The 27,563-nt window shown below is 36.7% G+C and overlaps 1 protein-coding gene across 3 annotated transcripts in view; it reads left to right on the top strand.

The window, feature by feature from the left end:
- The first annotated feature begins 4,399 nt into the window (after window positions 1–4,399).
- The window catches only part of LOC111156931 (DEAD-box helicase 4), a 70,671-nt gene continuing 47,507 nt past the window's right edge, over window positions 4,400–27,563 (top strand). For all 3 annotated transcript variants that reach the window (XM_022518083.1, XM_022518085.1, XM_022518084.1), the window contains exons 1-2: window positions 4,400–4,471; window positions 13,708–13,768. In XM_022518083.1, the coding sequence (XP_022373791.1) occupies window positions 4,400–4,471; window positions 13,708–13,768 (133 nt within the window). The remainder of the gene's footprint in view (window positions 4,472–13,707; window positions 13,769–27,563) is intronic.

Raw genomic sequence — 27,563 nt, forward strand, 5'->3', positions numbered from 1 at the left:
TATAATAACTAAATGAATAACTAATGAATTCCTGCATTTTCCCTGTGTTGCAATTTAATACTATCATTAGTTTAAGATCTTTTGGGGGGAACACAGAAAATAGAACATATTTGTGTCCCCCACTATCTGAAAGTAGAGTGTTCTTACGAAAGCTTTCACAGGTCCCAATAGTGTAAAGTGAAGAAGCGAGTACCATGAATTTATATGAAAAAATTTTGACCCTTCTCAGACAAAAAAATGACCTCTCTTAGACTTTTCTGATACCTTAGGTCACACCTTGCTAATGGATGCATAAAATAGAGTTAAAGCAAAGATGCTCACAAATACAGTTCAAAGCTACAGTGGCTTGATGCTAAGATGCTTAGCTCTTAGGGAAGGAGCTGCCTCTAGAAGGCATCACTACAGAAGAACACTGAATACTATTTTTGCTTTTGCTTTTTCATAAAAGCAGAAATCCTCTTTGAATTTTTCTGTTAGTGATAACAGGCCCAAATGTAAGTCTTTCATAGAAGCAAAGTGGCAGAATGTGAGTTTTCTAAACATGAGTGATACCCATACTGGCTTTAACTGTGTTTGTCTTTTTTCACTGTTTATGTTCTATTGTTGAATTATATTATTTTCATCCACCTCTTATTTATCCTTTCCTTAATATCGAACTTTAATTCTCTTTAGAATTTACTTTTTCTTAACCAGGGACAGCTTTTAAAAATTATATAGAATGTTTCATAAAGAACTGTTTCATTGCAACACCTGAAAGCCGTAACAATCTGTTCTGAGACTGGATAGCTGAAAATGTTTGCTAACTGTTTTCTTTAACCAAAAGAAATTGAAAAAACTGATTTATAAAGATATATGCACTGGGGCGCCTGGGTGGCTCAGTCATTAAGCATCTGCCTTCAGCTCAGGTCATGATCCGGGGTCCTGGGATCAAGCCCTGCATTGGGCCCTCTGCTCACTAGGAAACCTGCTTCTCCCTCTCCCACTCCTCTGCTTGCATTGCCTCTCTTGCTGTCTCTCTCTCTCTCTCTCTTTCAAATAAATAAAATCTTTTTTAAAAAGGTATGTGCACCTTTGTGTTTATTGCAGCATTATTTATAATCATCAAGATATAGAAGCAACCTAAGTGTCTATTGATAGACAAATAGATAAGGAAGATATGGTGTATAAGTACACAATGGAATATTATACAGCCATGAAAAAGGATGAGCCTGGCATTTGAGACAACATGGATGGGCCTAGAGAGTATTATGGTAAGTGAAATAAGTCAGATTGAGAAAGAAAATATTATATTATTTCACTCATATGTAGAGTCTATAAGGGGAAAAAAGATAACAAAAAGCAGAATCAGACCTATAAGTACAGAGAACAAACTGATGGTTGCCAAAAAGGAAGGGGTTGGGGGAATGAGCAAAATGGTTAAAGGGGAATGGGAGATACAGGTTTTCAGCTATGGAATGAATAGTCACAGGAGTAAAAGGCACAGCATAAGGAATATAGTTAATATTATTATAGTGAGGTATGGTGACAGATATAAGCTATACTTGTGGTGAACATAGCATAGTGTATAAACTTGTTGAATCACTGTGTTGTACATCTGAAACTAATTTTACAGTGTGTGTCAACTATACTCAAATTAAAAAAGTTATTATCTTTAGCTCAATCCTGGAAAAAAGCTCATTTTAGAAAATATCTCCCGAGTTTTCTTTTTTTATTTTTTTAAAGATTTTATTTATTTACTCGACAGACAGAAATCACAAGTAGGCAGAGAGGCAGGCAGAGAGAGAGGGGGAGGCAGGCTCCCTGCTGAGCAGAGAGCCCGATGCGGGGCTCGATCCCAGGACCCTGAGATCATGATCTGAGCTCAAGGCAGAGGCTTTAACCCACTGAGCCACCCAGGCGCCCCTCTCCCAAGTTTTCTATACCTACAAAAGAATCTACTTGGTTGTCATTCTATCAAAGCAATTTCATATCTTACTCCTTTTGCTTAATTTTTTCCTATGACATAAAAATTTTTGAAAGAATAACATCAATTCAAAGTGAGTTAAAATATGTTAGAAAACTCCTTTTTACAAGCTCAGAGCTCCGGGAGTATTGGTGGCTCTCCCATGAACATATAGTGATTTAAGGTACTAGCCTCCTCAACAGTATGATGTGAAAATTTGGTTTAATAAGAGAAATTATTAAAAATGACAGTTATGTTAAAATATATTCTGGTTTGATCTTTGTTAAATATAATCTTTTGAAAACAATTCACCTTGGAAATAGTGCTAGTGCTTAACTAGATAAATATTGACATTCTTGGTGGAAGAGAGAAACAATAATGGTGGTTCTTTTTTTTTTTTTTTTTTAAGGATTTTATTTATTCATGAGAGAGAGGCAAGGGAGAAGCAGGCTCCCCAAGAAGTAGGGAGCCCAATGTGGGACTGGATTCCAGGACCCCAGGATCATGACCTGAGCTGAAGGCAGATGCTTAACCCTCTGAGCAAGCCACCCAGGTGCCCAATAATGGTGGTTCTAAAGATGACCACCACAAAGCTGAACCCATAAAGTGTGTTGTCCTCTATGTCTGAGTGTCACATTATGTTGGGATTTATATTACTGAATGAAATATTCAGCATTTCTTTAAAGATTTCGAGAACAGAAAATCATGAAAATTAAAAAATGGAAACTGTAACTTTTAAAACAGCCCTCTGTTAGGCTTTTTGGTGGAATGGAGATATACTGAGAAATTTACTTTTTGTGAGGCAAAACAAGAGTATCTGTTTCGTGAGAGGATTAAGCATGGAAATGAGCCTTGGTCACTCTTAGGTTTGGCCAGTATCCCTAGGAATATAACCCTGTGGCCCCCAGTTTCAAGCCTTGATGAACGACCTACTCTAGCACAATTTTCGCTTTCCTTCTGCATCGGAGGGCATCTCTTTCCCAAAGATGTGGACCCTTGACTCTACAGGACAGGCTTTCTTTACAACAGCAAGACAGATCCTCATTCCAGCCGTCACTGGGAGGAAAGGAAATCTGCTGGCTCCATGGGCCTATGCTATATGTTGAAGCAGCAGAAATCTCCAGATGGGAAGTAAGTGCCTCAGAAACGAAGAACCAGTGGGACCAACTGCCACAGACTGCCGTAGGAAAAAGGAAAAGAGAAAGCTAAGCAGGTTGAAGGGAGGGCATTACCCTACTTCCTTTTATTTCTGGTGTTAGAAAAAGGGAGGTGGACATTTTTGGCTTGCAGTACCTGCGTGGAGAAAATCTAGGGCATCTCCAGATTGAAGACCCCACTCAAGAATCTGAAGAGAAGTGGCTCATGGCCAGCCACATTGTACCCACAGGCCCAACGGGCCACTAAGGAAACAAGAGAGTAAGTCTGACCACAGCGACCTCAAATGCGAGCAAGTAGGGAACGCACAGCGGAGGTGGGGAGGGGTGACGCCGACGGTCTGAGCTCTGATTGGCTGGTGGCTCTCGTCGCCTGGTGCCATTTGTTGTTGAAGCTGCGCACCTGACGCAGTCGACGGCGTCCTGCACGTGCAGCCGTTTAAGCGGCGTCAGCGCCTGCGAGGACCCCGGGAGAGCAAGCCGCGGAGAGGTGAGTGCGCTGGCGCTTCCCTTCTCTGTGTGGGCCTCCGCCTGTCGCCTTGGACTTCCCGGTAGTGGTAGTTTGGGCTAGACATAGAATAGGTGGGACAGGTGGGGCTTGGGGCCGTCCTATGGGGCTTTTCCTTCTCCTGCCTGTGTTAGGTCTTAAAGCCCAGGGTACGCCGGAACGGCTCAAGGCCTACAGATGAGGCATAGATTTGTGTGTGTGTGTGCGCCCCCCCCCCCCAGTGCCTGTACGGCTTTTCTCTTAACGAGAATGTCAGTGGTAACTTCTGTGTACGCACGCTCCTCAGAGTACTGGTTGACCACTGTTGGAAGGATTTGGGCCACCTAACCCATGTCTCCTACCCCGCCAAACTTAAAGGCGTTGGCCTCAGCTCCTTCTCTTCCATTAAACTATCAAAGATTCCAAACTTTACAAAGATGTGTGAAGAGGGAAACTTTGAGGAGTAGTTGAAAATTTTCCCTTGCCCTTAATATCCAATAAGCTGTTTGGGGAAGGCGAAGGTGAACAGGTTTGGGAGAAAACCCTAAGCTAGATTGCTAGAATGATTAAGTTCAACTCATTTTTAAAGGTAAAAAAATGGGTACAAGGTAAGAAACAAAACTTCCCTCTTTTTGGAAACACTTTTGGGGAAGGTCAGCAGCTAGTTAAGTAGTTTCAGGAGGTGTATGTGAAATTATGATAGTTTATGGTTTTAGATATATGATTCTGATCTAACAGGCCAAATATGCATGTGGTGTTGGTTTGTTTTTTGTTTTTGTTTTTTTTTTAAAGATAAAAATAGAACTGGAAGCCACCATGGGAGATGAAGATTGGGAAGCAGAAATAATCAAACCTCATATGTCTTCTTATGTTCCTGTTTTCGAGAAGGTAGTAACATTGAAAGTTTGTGATTATTCAATGCTACAGATTTTATCGAAGTTGAAAAATCACTGTGGTGGGAAAGTTATAAATCACAGTCTGTTTCAGTATGCTGTGCTTATCTCCATCTGATAGTTATTAACTGTCTTAGGGACAGTGAGGAAGAGGCACTTTAACCCTCAAATGAAGTAAAATATGTAATTTGATAATTAAAATAAATGTAATATTATTTACAATTTAAATGTCAGTGATTTAGGATGTACTGTGGGTGGAAGCATGCTGGTACAACTGTGGTTGAGTATGTCTGAGAGACACTTGAATTGAAAATTGAAAAATATAATTTGGTGTTGGGTGATACTTTGAATTTTGAAAACTGGTTCCATACATTATCTCTCGAGATGAATATGTTAGGCTGATTGAGATGGCGTCAGCCCCTTGCTCTTCAAATGTGCAAATCTTCAGATCTTTTTCCTTAGTGGCATTTGGAGAGTTACATTGTAATTCACAAGAAGAGGCCTTGGAGTAGGTTTTGGGTTTCAGTTCTGACTTGAAAATTGACTTAAAAAAACTTTATTTTAGAAGTTAATGTATATGTATGTATTATATATTATGTATATATTTAGAAGTCAAAATATTTTAAGGGATTGTTTTTGCATAAGTGTAATCTACTTGAAATGCCTCCAAAAACTGATTTTCTTTTCTTTCTTTTAGAGTTTCTAGTTTATGTTTATGCATTATGTTGATCAATTTTGACAAACACTGTATTTCAAGTGATGTCTTAGTGGAAGTTCTTATATCACACAAAAATATAAAATACATATTTTATTTGTTTTACCTGGATTTGATCTGTGTGTAAAGTTTATTTCAAAATACTCAAGATAATAATATGACTTTTAACATGTTTCTTTTTTTTGGAACTTATTTAGAAATTACATATTTTATGTGTTTTTTTTTTTAATGGTCCTCTGCCTATCATAAAAATTCTATTACAGTATTGGGAAAAGAAGAGAAAAATCACTTAACAGTCTTAGCACAGACACTCTTATAAATTTTTAGTAAAGTTAATTCTTTTTTCCCCCATTGATAGTACATTTTTTTAGTAGTATAGTATTTTAGTAGTGTTTTTTTAAGATTATATTCTTTTTTTTTTAAAGATTTTATTTATTTATTTGACAGAGATCACAAGTAGGCAGAGAGACAGACAGAGAGAGAGGAAAGGAAGCAGGCTCCCCGCTGAGCAGGGAGCGGATGCGGGGCTTGATCCCAGGACCCTGGGATCATGATCTGAGCCGAAGGCAGAGGCTTTAACCCACTGAGCCACCCAGGCACCCACATAGTAGTAATTTTGATTCCAGCTTTTTCACTCTTTGGCACTAACTATTCCATATTACTACTAATTTCCTAGAAATAATTTCTTATGGTTGCATAATATTTCGTGGAATGGCTCTATCATAATATAATTGATTTTCAGTTGGTAGGAGTTTAAGATGTTAGCTTTCCACTGTAATGTTGTCATGAATATCTACAGCTTATTTTTTGTTTTAATTTAGGAGTACTTTTTTTCAGAAATGGAATTACTCGGTCAAAAGGTATTTTATGGTTCTTTTTACCCCTGGTTCTCAGTAGGTTTGTTATATTACAAAGTTTAATTCACAGATACAGACTTTTTCACTTGAACTTTAATAATCACCTAATATTTATTTCTTCTTAGTCTGAGATTTTTGTCTTCATTATGTATTTTTCAAATAGTACACTAGACTGTAACATGTTGTGCATGTTTATTGCGTGGGATGTCTGAAATTGGGGATGGTTGGCTGTCAGAGCTTTCAGTTTACCTTTTTGAAATATTTTTGCTATTTAGTAACTGACCTTTTTTCTTAATGTTAAGAATACTAAATTGAGTGTTAATGCTAATTTTACCTTATGATTCTTAATACATTTGTGTGGGGCCAATTTCTAAATTTTTTGCATTATCTGCAAACTTAAATCCTGGTGCTGGTTGTACAGTTAGTTATCTGGCCTAGTTGACTTGAAGGAACGTGGTGCAGTCAGTGGCTTTGTCTGTCTGCCTTGGTTGAAAAAAAAAGTGCAGAAAGTGAGGATGAATACATTATATGTATTTGTGGGAGAGATCTGAGGTCTTCTATTCAACCTGGTTTCATTTAAAGGTACCATTTTGATTGGCTGTTCTGAATATCTATTTTAAGAGACAGCTGAGCTTTTGTTTTTTAAAAAATTTGTCTTGGCTCCTCAACTGTCTTGGATTGATATCTTAGAGAATATCTGATCAGCCTTTCCTGACTACTTTTCAGGATCTTTTTTTTTTTTTTTTTGAAAATTAATAGTTACCCATGCTTACGTAATTTTGAACCAATAGGCCACTGTTCTGATAGCTGTTGGAACTTCCCAAACACAGATTTTGAAGATGGTATACCACCTGGGTGTGGAACAGTGCAAAATGTGAGATTAAAAAATATTTGCTAATCTAGTAATGATGTAGTCCATACATCTCAGTTGTTAGGCAGTTGCACACTGCATGCAAGCTTGTTGGGATGAGTGTTGGAGTGGATGAATATGGTGAATAACAGTATACTGGACTTGCTTACTTGCTGTGTAATGAATTCTTCTTGATAGATGACCATGAGAGAAAGTCTCCACAGTGATTTCTTCTGTCTCATTATCTGCCTTTTTGGTGGCACACTTCAGAAGGCAAATACTCTTGTGATTAAAGCAAACATAGCTTGAGATAACTGGTCCATCCACAATTAAAAAAAAATTTTTTTTTTTAAGTAGGCTCCATGCCCAGCGTGGAGCTCAGTGCAGAGCTTGAATTCACAACACTGAGATCAAGACCTGAGCTGATATCAAGAATCAGACACTTAACTGACTGAGTCACTCAGGTGCCCCCACAATTATAATTGTATTAAGCAGTACTAGCAACGTTTATAATAATTGTCTAGATAAGAAAATAAAGTTCGGGGCTTCTTTGTTCCCATTCATACTATGGTTCTGAAGTAGCAGGAAAAAATGTGGCTCTTGGACATCACTGAATTGGCAGAACTGAGGAAGCTGAAATGCTAGAGCCTGAGAGACTGTAAACAGTTTCTGCTTATAATCATCACTGAGATATGGGAGAATATTGTGTGTCATATTAGAAAACAGGGAATTTCTTGTTTGTTGCTAAATACATGTAACTTGTGGACACCAGTCAAAATGGTCATCCAAATAAAAGTCCAGGTGTCAAGCAGGAAAGATCTCTGACTCATCTTTAAAATCTAAATAATGGAGGGCACTTGGGTGGCTCAGTCGTCAAGCCTCTGCCTTTGGCTCAGGTCATGATCCCAGGGACCTGGAATTGAGACCCACACTGGGCTCCCTGCTCAGCAGGAAACCTGCTTCTCCCTCTCCCACTTCCCCTGCTTGTGTTCCCCCTCTCGGTGTTTCTCTTTCTGTCAAATAAATAAAATCTTTTAAAAAATTAAATAATGTGGACCTGAGAATAGAGTGATAGAAAGATATGAGAAGGCTGAGGAGAATGGCAGAGATGTTGGTAAAGTAGGTCTGGAAGATAGAGAAAACTGAATCCTTTTGAAGAAGTTCAGCAGCTTACAGCCATTGGTTTCTAGTCAACTGATTGAGATTGCCTGATTCCAGAGAGAAGGTGAAACTAGAGAGCCTTTTGTTTTCTGTGTTTCTCTGACTATACTCTGTACTCATTTGGTCTAGCTTTCTCTCATAGTATGGGGTAGATGATTTCACTCTGCGTTTTGATTGTTAAAAGTTTTTGTTTGGGGAAATAACTTTTATTTGGAAAATGTTCTCACAGAAATTAGGGCCTAGATTGTGAGCTCTTAGAGCAGTCACATTTGTTCCTAGCTTTGGTAGTTACCTCTAAATTTTGAGGTTCTTTGCTCTTTCTTGTGTGACGTGCTAGTTCTCTTGAACTTTGGGTATGTGTGTGATATCTGAGACTCAGGAGTTGGAGTTCTTCAGCCCTGGAAGTGCTGAAGTAGCTGTAGTAATTTTAGAAGTTGTCATATACCAATTGCTGAAGAAAGGGAAAAAAGACCAGACTTCAGCTGGGGTTGGGTATGGGGCTGACCTAGCTAGGACTGATCAGTCAGAAGAAGGGATATAGAATAATATTTTCTGTATTTTGGGACTTTAATTTATGTGTCAGACCAAAGAAGGAGACATGCTTTGTCTGAAATTAAAAAATTTTTTCCCCAAGATTTCATTCATCTATTTGACAGAGAGATCACAAGTAGGCAGAGAGGCAGGCAGAATGAGAGGGAGAAGCAGGCTCCCTGCCGAGCAGAGAGCCCGATGTGGGGCTTGATCCCAGGACCCTGAGATCGTGACCTGAGCCGAAGGCAGAGTATTAACCCACTGAGCCATCCAGATGCCCCTGAAATTTAAATTTTAAAATTTTTATGAAGCACACTATTTGACATAACCCTGTCTGATCTGTTTATTTGGACAACCTATGTCAGCTTTATTTGACATGGAACCTAGAATAGGAAATGAAATCTTGGTATTCTGTATAAATTGATAGAGTACTCTGATGCATTTGAGGGGATTCTGGCTATAAAATGAAAGAGATATTTGCTAAGGACTTTAGGGGGCTGGGGGAAGAAAACATGGAGCTATCTGCATTGGACCCCACATTGGACAGGGAAGAGGCATCTTCAGGGTTCACAAGCTGTCCAGCTGTGTAAGTTCATTTGGGTATCAGAACTGACAAGTTTTTGAGATCAAAACCTTATTGCATTAAAAAAAACAAACAAAATTGGGGTGCCTGGGTGGCTCAGTGGATTAAGCCGCTTCCTTTGGCTCGGATCATGATCTCAGTGTCCCGGGATCAAGCCCCGCATGGGGTCTTTGCTCAGCGGGGAGCCTGCTTCTCTCTCTCTGCCTCACTTTCTGCCTACTTGTGATCTCTCTCTCTCTGTCAAATAAATAAATAAAATCTTTAAAAAAAAATTAAAAAAAAACAAACAAAATAAAAGCTTACCATGTTGATGGAAGTGTTCATTGGCTTAAAAACATAAAGGACCTAAAAAATGTGATATTTTAGAAGTGAAAATACTTTAGAAGTGATATTTTATAAGTGAAAATACTTTGGAAGTGGTATTTTAGAAGTGAGAATACATACATACATACTTGTATGTATGTATGAATACATACAAAGTCAAAAGAAATGTTCACCAAAATGCAAATGGATTATTTGAGCTGCATATGAGAACCCTATGTGTAAAACATTTTGAAAATTCTAAATTGGCTTATTTGAATCATCCAGTGAAATTTTATTGAGCCCTATTAGGTGTTGGGGATAGTGGTGCACCTGATAGATAAATTGCATAACAAGGTTTTAGTTTCCCAAGGTCAGAAGTTAGAAATCTAGGTGTCATCAGGGCTATCTTCCTTCTGTAGGCTCTAGGAGAGAATCCATAGCCGCCTCCAGCATTCTGGTAGTGATAGGAATTTTCTGGTTTGTGGCTACATCTCTTTCTGCTCCATCTTCCATGGCTGTCCGTGTGTGTCTCACGTAACTGTTTTTGTCTCTCATAAGGACATTTGTGGTGACATTTAGAGCCTACACAGACGATCCAGAGCAATCTCATTTCAAAGTCTAATGTTTAATTGCATTTTAATTATGTTTAATTACCTTTACAACAGCTCTTTTTCCAAATAAAGTAACATTTACAGGTTTCAGGGTTTATTACTTAATGTCTTTAGGTAGCCATTTTTCAGCCCACTTACAGATAGTATGGCTAAAGTACAATGAGATAAGACAAGAGTGGTAGAAAATGAATTCACAGAGGGAATGGAGAGGAGACCTAAGGTAATTGTGGACTTAAGAGTTAATAGGATTTGCTTGACTGGGTATGGGGAGTGAAAGAGCGTAATCAAGGATGATGGCTAGGTTTTAAAATTTTATTTATTTATTTTATGGAAGTATAGTTGAAACAATGTTACATTAGTTTCAGGTGTACAATAGTGATTTGACAAGTCTGTATGTTAGGATGTGCTCATGCTAGAGTAGCTACCATCTGTAATCATATAATAGCATTACAAGACCATTGAGTATATTCCCTGTGCTGTACCATAGGTTTTTTAAATTTAAGCAACTAGATGGATGATGGTGCCATTAGCCGAAATGGAGAATCTATGAAAGATGTACAGCTTTTCTTTTTTTTGTGCCCCAGCATCTTATTTTCTTTCTTTCTTTCTTTCTTTCTTTCTTTTTATTATGTTCATTTAGCCAACTGATGTACAAGCTTTGGAGGGGTCAAAACAATGAATGTTGTGATTGTTGTGTTGACTATGAAAGTGTAAGTAAAGATACCAGCCAGTAGGTTATATGAATTTGTTGCCTAGAAGAGGGATCAGAGCTATATATATAAATTTGGTAATTATCTGCATAATAATGGGATTTAAAGCTTTGAGATTGGGTAGAGTTGCATAGTGTAAAACAGACTTAAAGGGATTTACCCTGGGTACTCCCAACTTGAGTGGCTCCAAGGAAAAATGGGATATAAGAAAGTGGAGGGAGCAGCTGTAGACATTTTACTTTAAGAGAGGCAGAGAAATGGTACAGTAGCTAAAGGGAATATGAAATTAATTTATTTTTAAGGTTCTGAAAAAGGTTAGGAATTTTTTTTTTGATGTTTTATTTCAAAATTTGCCTTGAAATTTCTGAATTCTGTGTATGTGGAATACTAAATCCCACAGCTTGAAGATCATCTAATAATAGTTTTTAAGTTCTTGAATACTAAAGTGTCTCGTTACCCTTATTAGCTTTATTGCACTTAAACCAGCCCTTGTTTGTATTTTCTTCATCCAATAATACTTTGGCCACTAGAAAATTTAAAAAAAAAGTCTTCAGAATATCACTTTAAAGAGGGAGAAGTGGATCACTCTTCTTAATGTTTTATTTATTTAAAAAAAATTTTTTTAAACATGCTGTGTCTTGTGTTCTGACTTTCCAGTTCATCACAGTCAGGTTCTTAAAAACCTAATTATCTCATGGGATATTTGTTTTAATGTCTATGGTAATTATAAATTGCAACTTTTTACTGTAGTAATTACCAAAAGCCCAAGGCATTTTAACTATGGTGTATTGCCTTTCTGTTCTTAATAACTCAGAAAATAATTGGATGACTCTTGAGCTTTATAATAGTAGTTTTTAAAGTTTTTCAGTGTCTTCTGTAAAAGAAATTTTAGAAAATAAGTATGACTAGTGCGCTACCTCTAGCTTTTGGTTTATTTAAAGGAACTCATTTGAAGAAATGTGACTATTCTAATATAATCAGTTATTAAGATATCACCTGTAAGTTTTAGGTCACCTTTCATTTTTAAATTATTGAATTCTGCATTTCATTTGCAAGAATTTGAGATTTGTGTTCTGTAAGTTTTGTTGTAAGTAGAGAAAGCTTATGTGAGGTTAACGTAAGGAGTCAGTTAATGATGATAAGGGCAGCCTAGGCGTTACAAGTGAGAAGAAAGTTACACAAGGTGTTGTTAACACAAAGATACACTGAAAATGTTGAAAGATTCCCACATTAATTTGACATTTAGGGGTTGAATTAATAACAAAAGTTGAATTTCCTGAGGCCAACAGAAATGCAAATATACCATTACAAATGTAATACATATGCATTAATAGCGAATACATTTTCTGGAGACTAATAAGGTAGGGAAAATGGGATAGCCAGTATTTGAGAGCATCAACAAAAGTCTTCAACTGTTGCTGTGACAAGTTTGATTGAAATTAACTTGAATATTCTGAAGCTGACTTGAACCACTTCTTTGTATTTACACTGTACTTGCAATGTATATATACAGGTGTATTGTCTTTAGTGCCTCATTGATGTGATGTTTTCTTTATTTTAGAGTGAACTCCTTTTTAAAAACCGTGGACACATAAATTTATTTCCCTTTATATAAACACAATGGAAGTTTTTTAAAAAAAGATTTTATTTATTTATGTGAGATGGCGCGTGCACTTGAGGACAAGTGCAGGGAAGTGTCAGAAGGAGAGGGAGCGCAGACTCTACCAAGTGGGGAGCCCAATGTGGACTCGATCGCAGGACCTTGAGACTTTGAGATGGTCTGAGCTGAAGGCAGACACTTAACTGAGCCACCCAGGTGCCCCAACACAATTGAAATGTTTTGTTTTTGTCTTTAAAGATTTTATTTTTACTTATTTATTTGAGAGAGAGAGACACATAGTGACAGAGATGAGAGAGAGCACAAGCTGAGAGGAGAGGGAGAAGCAGGTTTCTGCTGAGCGGTGAGCGAAATATGGGGCTTGATCCCAGGACCCTAGGATCATGACCTGAGCCGAAGGTAGACGCTTAACTGACTGAGCCGCCCAGGTGCCCCACAACTGAGGTTTTAACAATAAAATCCTGTAGTACTGTGCTGTTACCTATTGCTCTCCTCCTCCACTATACTTTATTCTGTGAGGTGTTGTTGAGTAAAATGTAAAATACTGAAGTTTAAAAAATATTGGCAGGCATTGATTTATTCATGTGTTACTTTGGTCAGATTTTATTTATATAATAATTATTATTATTATACTTTCCAAGTATATGGGTGGGTAAACTTTTAAGTCAGATGTCAGCAGACTCTTCCCATAAAGGGCTAGATGGTAAATATTTTAAACTTTGCAGGCTTAATGATCTCTGTTGCAACTTGGCTATTGTGGTGGGAAAGCAGCCATAGACATACCTAGATGAACAAGGGTGACTATGTTCCAATAAAATTTCATGAAAACTGGTGGCTCACCAGATTTGGCTCATGACTGTAGTTTGCTATTCGCTGTTTTAAGTGATAATATGCTATGCATTCGAGGCACCTGGGTGACTCAGTCATTAAGCATCTGCCTTCTGCTCAGGTCAAGATCCCAGGGTCCTGGAATGGGGCCTCATTGGGCTCCCTGCTCAGTGGAAAGCCTGTTTCTCCGTCTGCCACTCCCTCTGCCACTCCCCCTGCTTGTGTTCCTTTTCTCCCTGTCTTTCTCTGTCAAATAAATAAATAAGATATTCAAAAAAATATGCTATGCATTCAGTGTTAAAGTGAAGTCTTGGAATAATTAATAAAGTAATGAGTGACCCGGAAATCTTATACTCTGCTTTATTTTGTTTGGAACAATGCCCGGTTATTAAAGTTTTCTAGTATTTATGGTGGTGCATTTTTATTTTCAAAATAGAAAATGAGTCTTTTCTTCCTTATTACAGGATAGGTATTCTTCTGGAGCAAATGGAGACACTTCTAACAGGACTCCAGCTTCATCATCAGGTATGTGTTAAGGCAAAAAGCTGGGACCCTTTTGAAGTTAAGGGCTTCATCTAGTGAATAAAGAGCAGATTAGTAGACATCTTATAAAGAGTGTTAAATTTCTGTGAGAATTTATTGTTTGGATGTTTTAGGATGAGGGCCACTTTTAACTGAAGGAAGGGAGAAAAGAGACAGTGTAGCGCTATGGATCATTATTTGATTTTGTGGGTGTCCTATGGAACATTGCCCAAACTGGAAGTTGCATATTTAGCTTTCAGATGGCTAGAGAATCATCAGGATTCCTGAAATAAGGGAGTAGGAGGTGGAACTACTAGGATTTGTTCTCTTTCTTTCTTTCTTACTTTCTCCAGTGTAAATATTAAACAACACACTACTATACAAGCAATGGGCTGAATAAGAAATCCACCAGCAAATCAAAGTGTGGCTCAAAACAAAATAAAATGAAAATACAGTATTCCAAAACCCACGGGATGCAGCAAAAGCAGATGTTAGAGTGAAATTTCCACTATAAATGCTGTATTAAGGAAAAAAGTTCGGGACAACTGGATGGCTCAGTTAAGTGTCTGAGGCTTGGGTTTGGCTTGGGTCATGATCTCAGGGTCATGAGATTGAGCCCTCTGAGCATGAAGCCTGGTTGAGACCACCCCTTGTCCCCTGCCCCCAGCTCTCATGAATGTGTTCTTTACCTGAAAAAACTACATCAAAAACTAATGATGTACTATATGTTGGCTAGTTGAATTTAAATTAAAAATAAATAAAAGGGATCATATTCATAATCATGATAAACCCTCAAAAATAAGTAAATGAGTAAAATCTAAAAAAGATAAAAAATTCAAATAACTTAACATTACACTACAAAGAACTAGAAAAAGAAGAAAGAAGAAACTAAGCTGAAATTTAGTAGAAGAGGGAAATAACAAAGAAAAATTATAAATAAATAAAAAAGAGACCAGAATAAACAATAACATAACACTGAAAGTAATGACCAATTAAAAAGAAAAAAGCCCTGAAATTGGCAACGTTTTAACTACATTAACTAAGAAAACAAAGGAGGCTCAAAAACCAAAATGAGGAATGAAAGAGAATACAATGTAACAGATAACCACAGAAATACATAGTATGATAACAGATTACTATAAACAGTTAACTACTAACAAATCAGATAACTTAGGAAAACAAAACAGATAATTCCTAAAACCCACACAAATTACCAGGATTGAATCATGAATCTTAAATCCAAGAAATAGGATATTTTCTTACACCAATAAGAAGAATGAAAGTTTACCAGCCCAGAAAAGCCCAAGACCACATGGTTTCATTGGTGAATTCTAGTAAACATTGAAAAAAAATGAATGACACTCTTTATCGAAATTTTACAAATAATATAAATCAGAATCATTCCATGAAGCCAGTACTGCTCTGATGCCAAAGCAGGATGAAAACAATACAAGAACAAAAAAGTTTAGTTTGATAGCAGTATTGCTACTCTGACTTTCTTTTGACATCCATTTGTGTAAATATTCTCCATCCCTTCGCTTTCAATCTGTAGGTATCTTTAGGTCTGAAATTGGTCTCACATAGGCTCTAAGGTTGTTGAAGCAAATTGCAATAGAGGGAGCCTGTCAGGATAATAACTGTTTCAGCTAGTCCTGTGATAACGTCAGGATATCGTGAGTTTCTTTGGGATTTGAAAACTAATTTTAAAAAGGTTGGAGAAGAATAAGAGGAACAAGTCGAGATAATGGAGCCACTGCTTTTTTCCCCCACCACTTATTTCTAGCTGGGTTGCCTAAATGTTTTATAGAGTTGTTGGGGATGGGAAGGGCACAAGTGGTAGGACTTGGGTTAAGAAGTTAAACTCACAGCAATAGTCTTCATTTTGTTGAAATCCAAAGTTGGCTGAAGTGCTATTTCTTTCTTTCTTTCTTTTTTTAAAAAGATTTTATTTATTTATTTAACAGACAAAAATCACAAGTAGACCGAGAGACAGGCAGGGAGAGAGGGAGAAACAGGTTCCCTGCTAAGCAGAGAGCTCGATGCTCTCAATCCCAGGACCCTGAGATCATGACCTGAGCCAAAGGCAGAGGCTTAACCCACTGAGCCACCCAGGTGCCCCTGAAGTGCTATTTCTACTGTATCTTTTCCGGTTTTTACTGTGGTAAAATATATGTAACATAAGGTTTACCACTTTCACCATTTTTAAGTGTACATTTCAGTGGCATTGCTGTGCAACCATCACCGTCATCCACTTCTAGAACTTTTTCATCTTCCTAAACTGAAACTTCATTCCCATTAAACAGTAACTCCCCAGTCCCTCCTCTCCTCAGTTCCTGGCAACCACTATTCTACTTTCTGTTGCATCTCAATTACTATGAATTTACCGAGTCTCTGGATTTGTGTAACTACCACTTTTAATTTTACTGTAGTGCAAGAGAGAGAGCCCAATGGCACCAGGTAGTTATATCGTTTCTTTTATCAAAACTTAGTGGAAGAGGTAAAACATTTTAGAGTCAAGGTAGCTACCAGGTCACTGAAGCCTGTCTTAAAATGAAAAACCCTGTGGAAAGATAGATTATAAAATGTAAAAGAGAATTTGGGAGTGAGAGTTCATCAGCTTAAAGCAAATTTAATTCCCCTGTTCACCTTCAGTTCAAAGTAATTATCTTGATAGCAGTTAAGTATAGAAGAGATGATTTTGCTATTGTCAAGAAGCTTTTATCTTTCATAAACATTTAAATGTACTGGTTTAATATAGAATTCAGATTATGGAAAGTTGATGAAATTGCTGCCTACTGAAACCGCAGCAAAAGGCTAACTTTGCATGTAGTGAAAAGAATTGCCATGAGTACCCCAATGTTCATAACAGAAGTGTCCACAATCGCCAAACTGTGGAAAGAGCCAATATGCCCTTCAACAGATGAATGGAAAAAGAAGATATGGTCCATATATACAATGGAATATTACATCTCCTTCAGAAAGGATGAATACCCAACATCGTGTCCACATGGTTGGGACTGGGGGAGATTATGCTGAGTGAAATAAGTCAAGCAGAGAAAATCAATTATCATATGGTTTCACTTACTTGTGGAGCATAAGGAATAACATGGAGGACATTAGGAGAGAGAAAGGAAAAACGAATTGGGGGAAATCGGAGGTGGAGTTGAAGCATGAGAGGCTGTGGCCTCTGAGAAGCAAACTGAGGGACTTGGAAGGGAGGTGGGTGAGATGATGGGTAAGCTTAGTGGTGCGTATTAAGGAGGGCTCATATTGTATGGAGCACTGTGTGTGGTATATAAACAATGAATCTTGGAGCACTGAAAAATAAAAAAAAATTTTAAAAAGGCTACCTTTGCTTCAGTTCTCTGAACCACATGCATGCATGTGCACTTGGAATAGCCAAAAAAGACAAATAGGTAAAAGTAATTGTCAATTTGCATAGATTATTGTGTAATCAGGAGAAACCTTGTTCTTTGAGGTATTGAAAACCAGTTTTTGTAAAGGAAATAAAGTTTAGGTCTAGAGTATATCAAAGCACACAACATTGTTTTGTGGTGAAATCTTCAAGCAACTAGATTGAAATAGCCACCAACCAAAAGCCAGGACTTGTTTTAGCATCGGATCTCTGAATGTTTAGGCAAATGAAATTAAATTAGGTAATGAAAAATGTCCAGAAGAAGGTAAGCAGGCAATTTGCAGGTACTTTTGTAGCTCTTTTTAAATTAAAAACATTTTTTTTCATAGAAAATCCTTTGTTTTTTAAATTAGAGAAATGCATATCAGGCTAATGAATGTATCTAAGCCAATCCCTAAGTATGCATTTGGAAGACAAAAACAACTTAAATTGCAGACTCCAAAAGAGAGAAAATGATGTGAGGTTTTGGCCCTCAGATTAAGCCATTACTGGGAGTTTGTTGATTCTGATGTTTTAGATTTTTGCATATGTTCCTACATTAATAATTGTATTCCAGTGGCTATCATATACATGTTCTTAAAAGTTTTTAATTGAAATATAGTTGACATTCAGTGTTACATTAGTTTCATGGGTACAATATAGTGATGCCACAAGTTTATACATGATGCTGTGTTCACAAGTATAGCTACTATCTGTCGCCATACAATGCTATTGCAGTACCATTGACTATATTCCCTAAGCTGTACTTCTTTTCCTGTGATTTATTCATTCTATAACTGGAAGCCTGTACATATTCCTTTCTATCAGAAGTACCTGTCTTGCTTTTCCTTTGCTTACCTACCCTTCAACACCCTTTTCATAATCTTAAATGGAATCTTGTTATACTGCGTCTTGCTTTTACTTAATGATAGTCATAAAACCCCTCCTAAGTCAACTGGTACAATCTCATTCTTGCAAAATTCAGTGGAAAAAATTCATGTTACCTGGTTTTAAAATGTCACATCATAAGTTCACAGCTTACAGTTGAAAATGTTTAGTTCCCTTTCTCATTCATCATTTGACTTAATATAGGAGTATTTAGCCTCTTCCCTTCCCCCAGCATCCGCCCTCATACTTCTTCCCTTCCTATTCTCATAGCTCCACTTTTTGCTTAAAGATCTGAATTCGTATTCTATATCAGCATGGCTATATATGTATCATTCACATTTGAGCCATGCAATATATTATGGTTACGTTTCTTTTATTATTCACTCTTCTGTTTTGGTTTTATTACACTTACTACCTCATTTTGTTCACTTGTTACTTGGTTTTTGTGTATTGCTAATTCACTCACAGAACTCCCTGCCAGAAGCACAGATACCCAGTCATCTAGTTTCTAAAAAATATATTGATCTTTCAGCTTTATTTTTTTAAAAGCCTCATCTTTAATTCCTCTATCCATCCTTCCAGTATAGACTTGCTACTCTTTAGGCTGTCATCCTAAAAATTAATAACTTTACCTCTTTTCTGTATCATGTTCCATTTTACATGGATCCCATGTTTTCTCTATTTTTTTTTTTTTCATCTCCTCACTTGAATAGAGTCTGTTTTCCTTCATCTTCAGAAAGGACAGTTAGGTAATAAATATGAGATATTACAAATGGCTTTACCTTCATGCTTAATTAATTAAGAGTAAAGTTTTAAGTTGGAAATAATTTCCCCTAAAAACTTCATACTGCTTTATTGTACATGAAATTCTAATGATGCTTGGGAAGTTTGATAATCTGAGTTCTGGTCCTTTGTATATGATTCTTTTTCTAAACTCTTCCAAAGTTCAAGGGTCTTCATTTTCTGAATAATGAAAATTTAATGATTATGAACCTGGATGTGGACTTTCTAATTATTGAGCAAGACACTTAGTGGGCCTGTTAAGTCTGAAATTCATGTTCTCTACTCCTGAGAAATTTCCTTGTGCTATTTTATTCTCTGAGGATTATTAAAATTTCATTTGAAGGTGTTTTTCTGTTGCCTTTATTGTTCCTTAGGGATTTTTCTTTCCTGTGTTTGTCTTAGCCTGTGTCTTTGATTTTTTTTCATTGTTTATTGCTTTAATTTTCGGAAGTTGAAGGTAGAGAAAAATTGGAGAACATGATAGCAAGTATCCTAGTATTTGCCACTAATTTAACAAATTTAACATTTTCTTCAGATTTCCTTTTAATGAAATAGAATATGACAGGTGAAACTCAAGTGCTATTTGGTCTCTCTTCAATATTGTTCTTATACTCAGTCCTATTCTCTCTTCCAAGAAGCAAACATTATGACACACACTTTTTTAGTTCATGCTTTTAATTCTTAAATACACATAAGTATCTATAAGTATTTCTTTGTCTTTTATGCACAATACTTTATTATACTATAGCTTGCATTTTTCATTCAACACTGTGAGATCTTTCCATGTTGAAATACACAGAAATGATTTAATTTTGTGTCATGTCCCATTTTCTAAATATGTCATTTAATCATTCTTTTATCCATCAACCATTTGTTTTCAGTCCTCTGAACTGTCCAGATTCTTTGCTTGCATTTTTACTGGATCACTTGTCTTTCATTTCTAGGATTTCTTTACAGAAAAAAATTGATTAATTGATTAATTGATTGATTAATTGAAAATTGATTAATTGTTGACTATGTTAGGTTACAAATACCTCCTTCTTGTATATGTCTTGTCTGTTTATGCTCATATTATACATAAATTTTCAGTTTCAATGCAAATATATCAGTATGTCTTTTTTCCATTTTCTAATGTTTATTGCTTTTTTAAAGGTATATACAAAATGCATTTGGAGAAAAACTGCAAGTTCAAAAGAGTATAAAGAAAAAAATAAAACTTCCCTACAATCTTACCCCTGAGAGCCACTATTTTTCTTTAATTAACATATAATGTATTATTTACTTAAGGGGTACAGGTAAGTGAATCATCACTTACACAATTCACAGCACTCACCATAGCACATACCTTCCCCAATGCCCATATTTCTTAAGTCATTTTGCTTACTGTATTTCAAGAAAGTTTTCTAAATCTAGGTTACAAAAATACTCTAAATTTTCTTTCAAAAGGCTTATGTTTTACTTGTCATGTTTAGATTTTAAATTTATCTGGAATGTCATTTTGTGGTATATAGTGGTGATCTTCCTTAATGTTTTCTTCCAAATCGAAAAGTCAGTTGTCCCAATACTGCTTTTGAAGGTCTCTATATTGGTTTCCTAATGCCGCTGTAACAGAGTACCACAACTGGGGGATACTTATTTATTTATTTATTTATTTATTTAAAGATTTTATTTATTTGTTTGACAGAGAGCAGGAGCAGGAACACAAGCAGGGGGAGTGGGAGAGGGAAAGTAGTCTTTTCAGAGAGCAGGAGCCTGACATGAGGCTGGATCCCAGGACCCTGGGACCATGACCTGAGAGGAAAGCAGATGCTTAACAACTGAGACACCCAGGCACCCCCACAACTGGGTGATTTAAAACAATAAAAATTTATTCCCTTAAGTCTGGATTCAAGGTGTCAGCAGAGCCATGCTATCTCTGAAGCCTCTAGGAGAGAATCTGTTCCATGCCTTTGTCTTAGCTTCTGGCAATGGCTGTTGATCCCTGGCATTTCTTGACTTAAAGCTGCATGACTCCAGCATTTGTCTTCACTGTTAAAGGTGTTCAACCTTTGTATGTCTGGGTCTCAGTGTCTCTTGTTAAAAGATACCAGTCATATTAAGATTACCCTACTCCAGTATGATGTCATCTTAACCAATTACATCTGCAGTAACCTTTATCTAAATAAAGTCTCATTCTGAAGTTGCAGAAAGGACATGAATTTTGAGGAGACACTGTTCAACCCAGTACACTTGGCATCTGGGTTCTCTTTCAGTTTCCAATGCTCTCTGTACTGGAAATAGTACTGCACAAAATAGTACTGCATTGGGGCGCCTCGGTGGCTCAGTGGGTTAAGCCGCTGCCTTCGGCTCAGGTCATGATCTCAGGGTCCTGGGATCGAGTCCCGCATCGGGCTCTCTACTCGGCGGAGAGCCTGCTTCTCTCTCTCTCTCTCTCTGCCTGCTTCTCTGCCTACTTGTGATCTCTCTCTGTCAAATAAATAAATAAAATCTTAAAAAAAAATAGTACTGCATTAATTCTGTGGGCTTCTAATAAGTTTTATTATCTGCTAGTACAAATCTCCTTTCATTCTTTTTTCAGAATTATATTTTTGACCTTTATTTTTCCAAATGAAATTGAGAATCTGTTTACTTAAATTCACAAAAATCTTACTCCCATTTTCATAAAACTGCAGTAGATTTGTACATTAACTTGGATATCTTTATAGTATCCTTACTACATTTTGTCTTTACATCTATAAGCCCAGTTATCTCCTGGGCCTATATCTCATTTATTTATAATTTCTTCATAAAGCTGTTGCATATCTTTAGACTATTTAATCCTAGGAATTATGTTTTCTTGGTTGAGGCTGTTAATGCTATTTCAAAATTAACAACCTCATCATTTTGTTTAGTAATGAGGAAAAATGCTCAATATGAAAGTTTATAACATATTAAAAAACATAATAAATGGACATTTCCTCTAAACCTCGATCACAAAAAAACATTGGATAATTAAAGAATGTGTACTCTGCTTAGGTTTTCATATCCTATTCTATTCTTTCCAACATGTCTTCCCTACTTCTTAAACTCAACCCAAACTATAATACTTTAGTGGCTCAATTGTCATACTTAAGCCTCTGTCATACATCATTTACTCAGAATCTTAAATCTTTTAAAACGCTTTTTCTGGACTCAGTAACTGTGATGTAAAGTTGGCTGGGCTATAACACCCATCGTAGGCACCAGACCAGTTTCTTTCCTTTCCCTTCTCCACCCCTGCCACGCCTGAGCACCCCGGTCCAGGCTGGGCCCCCAGTGAATCAACCTGGTTCACACTTGGTTTGTTCAAGAGTGCCGTCTCTGGCTCCATCCAGGGTCCATATCTTACACTTGGGGCCTAGCGTGCCCGTAGACATAGCTCCACCCATTCTCTGCCCCCAACAAGGGCCCTGGATGGGTGTCTGCCAAAGTGGAGTCCCAAAGATCCTGAATCTGGGCTTCTGCATGGGAAGCCTTTCTTACTGGAGCTCGCTCAGGCATGGCCCTTTGCTGTCCCACCTGGCCTTGGCCTAGTCTGTGTCTTTTAATATAGGTGGTTTTTTCCAAAAGTCTGGTGATACTTGTGTGTCTTTTCGTATTTAGAGTGGAACATTAAATAAAATGCCAATGAGAAATCAACTTTATGTGCATGGACACATCTTGTTGGCTGATTAGTTCTACTATGGAGTGTTTGGGCCAGGAAGTTTTCTTGGGCACAGAAGTTTCCCTAGAGAGGAATCAGCTAGTGTTTGTTTAGAGGATTTAAGTCTTTATTTTTTATTTATTTATTTATTTATTTATTTTAAAGATTTTATTTATTTATTTGACAGAGATCACAAGTAGGCAGAGAGGCAGGCAGAGAGAGAGGAGGAAGCAGGCTCCCCGCCGAGCAGAGAGCCCGATGCGGGGCTCCATCCCAGGACCCTGGAATCATGACCCGAGCCGAAGGCAGAGGCTTCAACCCACTGAGCCACCCAGGCGCCCCGAGGATTTAAGTTTTTAAAACTGTTTTCTATGTCATTGTGCTGTTATGTTCTTCCCTCTTCCTTACTTCATTGTATTGCACATACCTTATGCTACCTTTGCTGATTTTTTCATTACACATTTTTGAATGATTTGAATTATTCCTAGACCCAGCTATTTATGTGAGGGAGTGTCAGGGATTTCTTACCCTGTTTTTTCCCCAGAGGAACTATTCTTTTTTATGTGTGTGTTTTAAAATGTTTTGTGTGCCTGTTTTTTCTATGCATCTATTTTTAACTTAGAAAAATGTAATAGAGCTAAGGATCTCATTCTTTTCCACCCCCTGCTGCATTTAAAATCTCTTTGTAATTGATAATTGGTGTCATTATTTCTTACTACTGCAAGGTATTTCATACACGTTATCATCAAGTTTTATTTACCTCCCTATTCCCATGATGGACACTGAGAAGATCTCCTATTACCCTCCGCCACCACAAGGATGAACATTTCTACACTATTCACTTATTAGGGTGTAGTGAGAATGTCTTTAGGTAATGGACTCAGGAAAGGAATTACAAGGTCATGGGTATATGTGTACTTAATTTGACTAAGTATTTAATACTTGCTTTCTGGAATAACTGTACCAGTCTATACTCCCATCAGTTGGACATGAAGGTTTTTATGTCTCCATTGATATTTGGTATTTTAATTTTAGCCATTTTATTGGCTGTAAAGTAAAATCTCATTTTTAAAATGTATTTATCTTATTATTATTTATCATTAAGAGCTTAACTCTCCTTTATGTGCTTGTTATTGTTTTAGGTTTCCATTTCTGTAAGTTGCCTCTTCATATTTTTAGTCTATTTTTGTATTATGCATGTTCTGTTTCTCTTGTTGATTGGCAGGCAGTCCTCCTATATTTTAGATATTATGCTTCTGATAGTGAATATCTCCTTCCATTCTGTATCTGTCTTTGTCCATGATGTCCCTTACTGAACAAAAATTTTATTATGAAGTACTTGAAAGAATATTTTTTTATTTGCTTTCTGATTTGCTTTTGTAGTTTTATTTAAACTCTTCCTTACTCCTATGTCAGAAGTAACCATCTATGTTATATTTAGAGTTTTACCTTTCACATTTAGCTTTTAATCATCTAAATCTGGTTGGGTTTTTTTTTGAAAAAAAACAAAAACAAAAACATGGTAACCATAATTATTTGAGTGCCAAATCAGAACATAGTGCATGCAATATGAGTATACATCCAGGGCTCACAAAAAAGAATCTTTGACATTTGGGTTTTTCTGGTCACCCCAGGCCATGAGTCTTTAGCAGTAACAGTGAAGTTTTTTTTTTTTTTTAATTGTGGTAAAATAACATAAAATTTACCAATTTAACCATTTTTTTAATTAAAAATTTTTTTTAAAGATTTTATTTATTTATTTGACAGACAGAGGTCACAGGTAGGCAGAGAGGCAGGCAGAGAGAGAGGAGGAAGCAGGCCCCCTACTGAGCAGAGAACCTGATGCAGGGCTCAATCCCAGGACCCTGGAATCATGACCTGAGCCGAAGGCAGAGTCTTTAACCCACTGAGCCATCCAGGTGCCCCTAAATTAAAAAATTTTTTAATAAGACTTCATTTTTTTTAGAGCGGTTTTAGGCTCATAGCAAAATTGAGAAGACATAGAGATTTCCCATATGTACTTATCCCACACCTGCATAGCCTCCCCCATTATCAACATTCCCAGCCAGAGTGGTACATTTGTTGGAATTGATGAACCTACAGTGACACATTATAATCACCCAAAGTCCACAGTTAGGGCTCACTCTTGGTGTTGTAAGTTCTACAGGTTTGGATGAATGTATCCATCATTATGGTACCAAAAAAGAATTTTCACTGCCCTAAAAATCCTCTGTGTTCTGCCTTTTCATCTCTCCTCCTCTTCTTTCCCCTAGCAACCAATAATGTTTTTACTGTCTGCATTGTTTTACCTTTTCTAGAATGTCATATAATTGGAATCATATAGTATGCAGGCTTTTCAAATTAGGTTCTTTCACTTAGTAATGTGCATTTAAGTTTCCTTTGTGTCTTTTCATGGCTTGATAGCTCAGTTTTGTTTTTTTTTTAAGATTTTATTTATCCATTTGAGAGAGAGAGAGTGAGAGAAAGTATGAGAGGGGAGAAGACCAGAGGGAGAAGCAGACTGTCCATGAAGTTGGGAGCCTGATGCAGAACTCGATCCCAGGACTCCGGGATCATGACCTGAGCTGGAGGCAGTTGTTTAACCAACTGAGCCACCCAGGCACCCACTTTTACTTTTTCTTTTTCTTTTTCTTTTTTTTTTTTTTTTTAAAGCAGTGAATAATATGCTGTTGTCTGGATGTAACACAGTTTTTAATTCATTTACCTATTGAAAGACATCTTGGCTGCCTCCAGGTTTTGGTGATTAGAAATAAAGCTGCTAGAAACACATCTGTGTGCAGGTTTTTGTGTGAATGTAAGTTTTCATCTCCTTTGGGTAAATACCAAGGAACATGCTTACTGGATGATATGGTAGGAGTAGGTTTACTTTTGTAAATGTACATGTAAATGTACATTCCCATCAGAAATAAGTAAAGATTTCTGTTGCTATACATTTTTGCTAGTAATTTGTATTGTCAAGTGTTATGAATTTTGGCCATTCAGAAAGGTGTGTAGTGGTACCTTATTGTTTTAATTTGCATTTCTCCATTGTATCTTTTAAAGCTTTGGACCCATTTTTTAATTAGGTTTGTTTTCTTATTGTTGAGTTTTAAGAGTTCCTTTTATGTTCGGATTAATAGTCCTTTAAAGGATGTGTCTTATGCAAATATTTTCTCCCAGGGTATGGCTTGTTTTCTCATTCTTTTGACATTGCCTTTTGCAGAGCAGAAGCTTTTTGTTTTGTTTTGTTTTTTAAGATTCTATTTATTTACTTATTTGAGAGAGAGAGAGCATGCAAGAGCAGTGGGAGGAGCAGAGGAGGAAGGACAAGCAGACTCCATGCTGAAAGTGGAGCTTGGTACTGGGCTGGATAGAACACCCTGAAATAATGACCTGAGCTGAAATAAAAAATCAGTTGCCTAACTGACTGAGCCACCCAGGTGCTCCCCCCAACCTCGGTTTTTTTTTATTATTATTTTTTAAGATTTTAGCAGAGCAGAAGTTTTTAACTTCAGTGAAGTTTAGCTAATCAATTATTTATTTAATAGATCATGCATTTGGTGTTCATCTAAAAAGTTACCTCCATAACCAAAGTCATCTAGGTTTTCTACTTTGTTATCTTCCAGGAGTTTTGTAGTTTTGTATGTACATTTAGATTTGTGATCCATTTTGAGCTAATTTTTGTGAAGGGTGTAAGGTTGGTTCTAGGCTCTTTTATCCCCCCCTCGTGTGGATGTTTAGTTCTAGCACCATTCATTGAAAAGACTGTGTTTGCTCCATTGTATTGCCTTTGCTACTTTGTCGAAGATCAGTTGACCATATTTATATGGGTATTTCTTGGTTCTTCATTCTGTTTTATTGATTATTCTTTTGTTAATACTACACTGTCTTGATCACGATAGCTTTGTAATAGTATTGAAGTTGCATAGTGTCAGTCATCCAACTTTGTTCTTCTCCTTCAATATTATGTTGGCTATTCTAGGTAGAGAATGTAAACTCTCCACAGAAACTTTAGAATCAGTTGGTCACTATCTACAAAATAACTTGCTAGGATTTTGATTGGGTTAGCATTGAATCTAGAGATCAATTGGGAAAGAATTGACATCTTGACAATAAAGAGTTTTCCTGTCTATGAATGTGAAATATCTTTCCATTTATTTAATTCTTGGATTTGTTCCTGAGAGTTTTATAGTTATCCTCATATAGATCTTCTATACATTTTATATAGTTATATCCACCTGTTTCATTTTTTTGAGTGTTAATGTAAATGGTAATGTGTTTTTATTTTCAAAGTCAATTTATGTTACTGGTATACAAGAAAGCAGTTGATTTTATATATTAATCTGGTATCCTGGATCTTTGTTATAACTGCATATTAGTTCCAGGAGTTTTTTTGTCATTATTTTGGATTTTCTACATAGATGATCAAGTCATTTGTGAAAAAAGACAGTTTTATTTCTTCTCTCCCAATATGTGTGCCTTTCATTTTCTTTTCTGGCCTTATTACTTTAGCTACACTTGTAGTATGATATTGAAAAGGGTGTTGAAAGGGCATATCTTTGACTTGTACTTGATTTTAGTTGAAAAACTTTGAGTTTATCACTATTAAATATGATATTAGCTGTGGATTTTTTGTAGGTTGTCTTTATCAAGTTGAATACATTTTCCCTGCTTAACCATTTTTTAAAAAGATTTATTTATTTTTAGAGCATACTTGCATGCAAGCAGGGGGGAGGGGCAGAGGGAGAGGGAGAAAAAGAATCTGAAGCAGACTTCCAGTGGAGCTGGATACAGGGCTCGATTTTATGACCCTGAGATCAAGACCTGAGTGGAAATCAAGAGTCAGCTACTCGACTGAGCCACTGAACCATTCTTAAGTGTACATTTGAATCCATTCTTTTGAATCTGATGTAAAATACAGATCCCATTTTCCCCTGCATAAAGTAACCCAGTTTTCCCAGCACCATCTGTTAAATATTTGAATCCATTCTTTTGAATCTGATGTAAAATACAGATCTCATTTTTCCCTGCATAAAGTAACCCAGTTTTCCCAGCACCATCTGTTAAATATT

This window comes from Enhydra lutris, unplaced genomic scaffold (genome assembly GCF_002288905.1).
Source record: "Enhydra lutris kenyoni isolate GAN:26980312 unplaced genomic scaffold, ASM228890v2 scaffoldscaffold50, whole genome shotgun sequence".
NCBI lineage: Eukaryota > Metazoa > Chordata > Mammalia > Carnivora > Mustelidae > Enhydra > Enhydra lutris.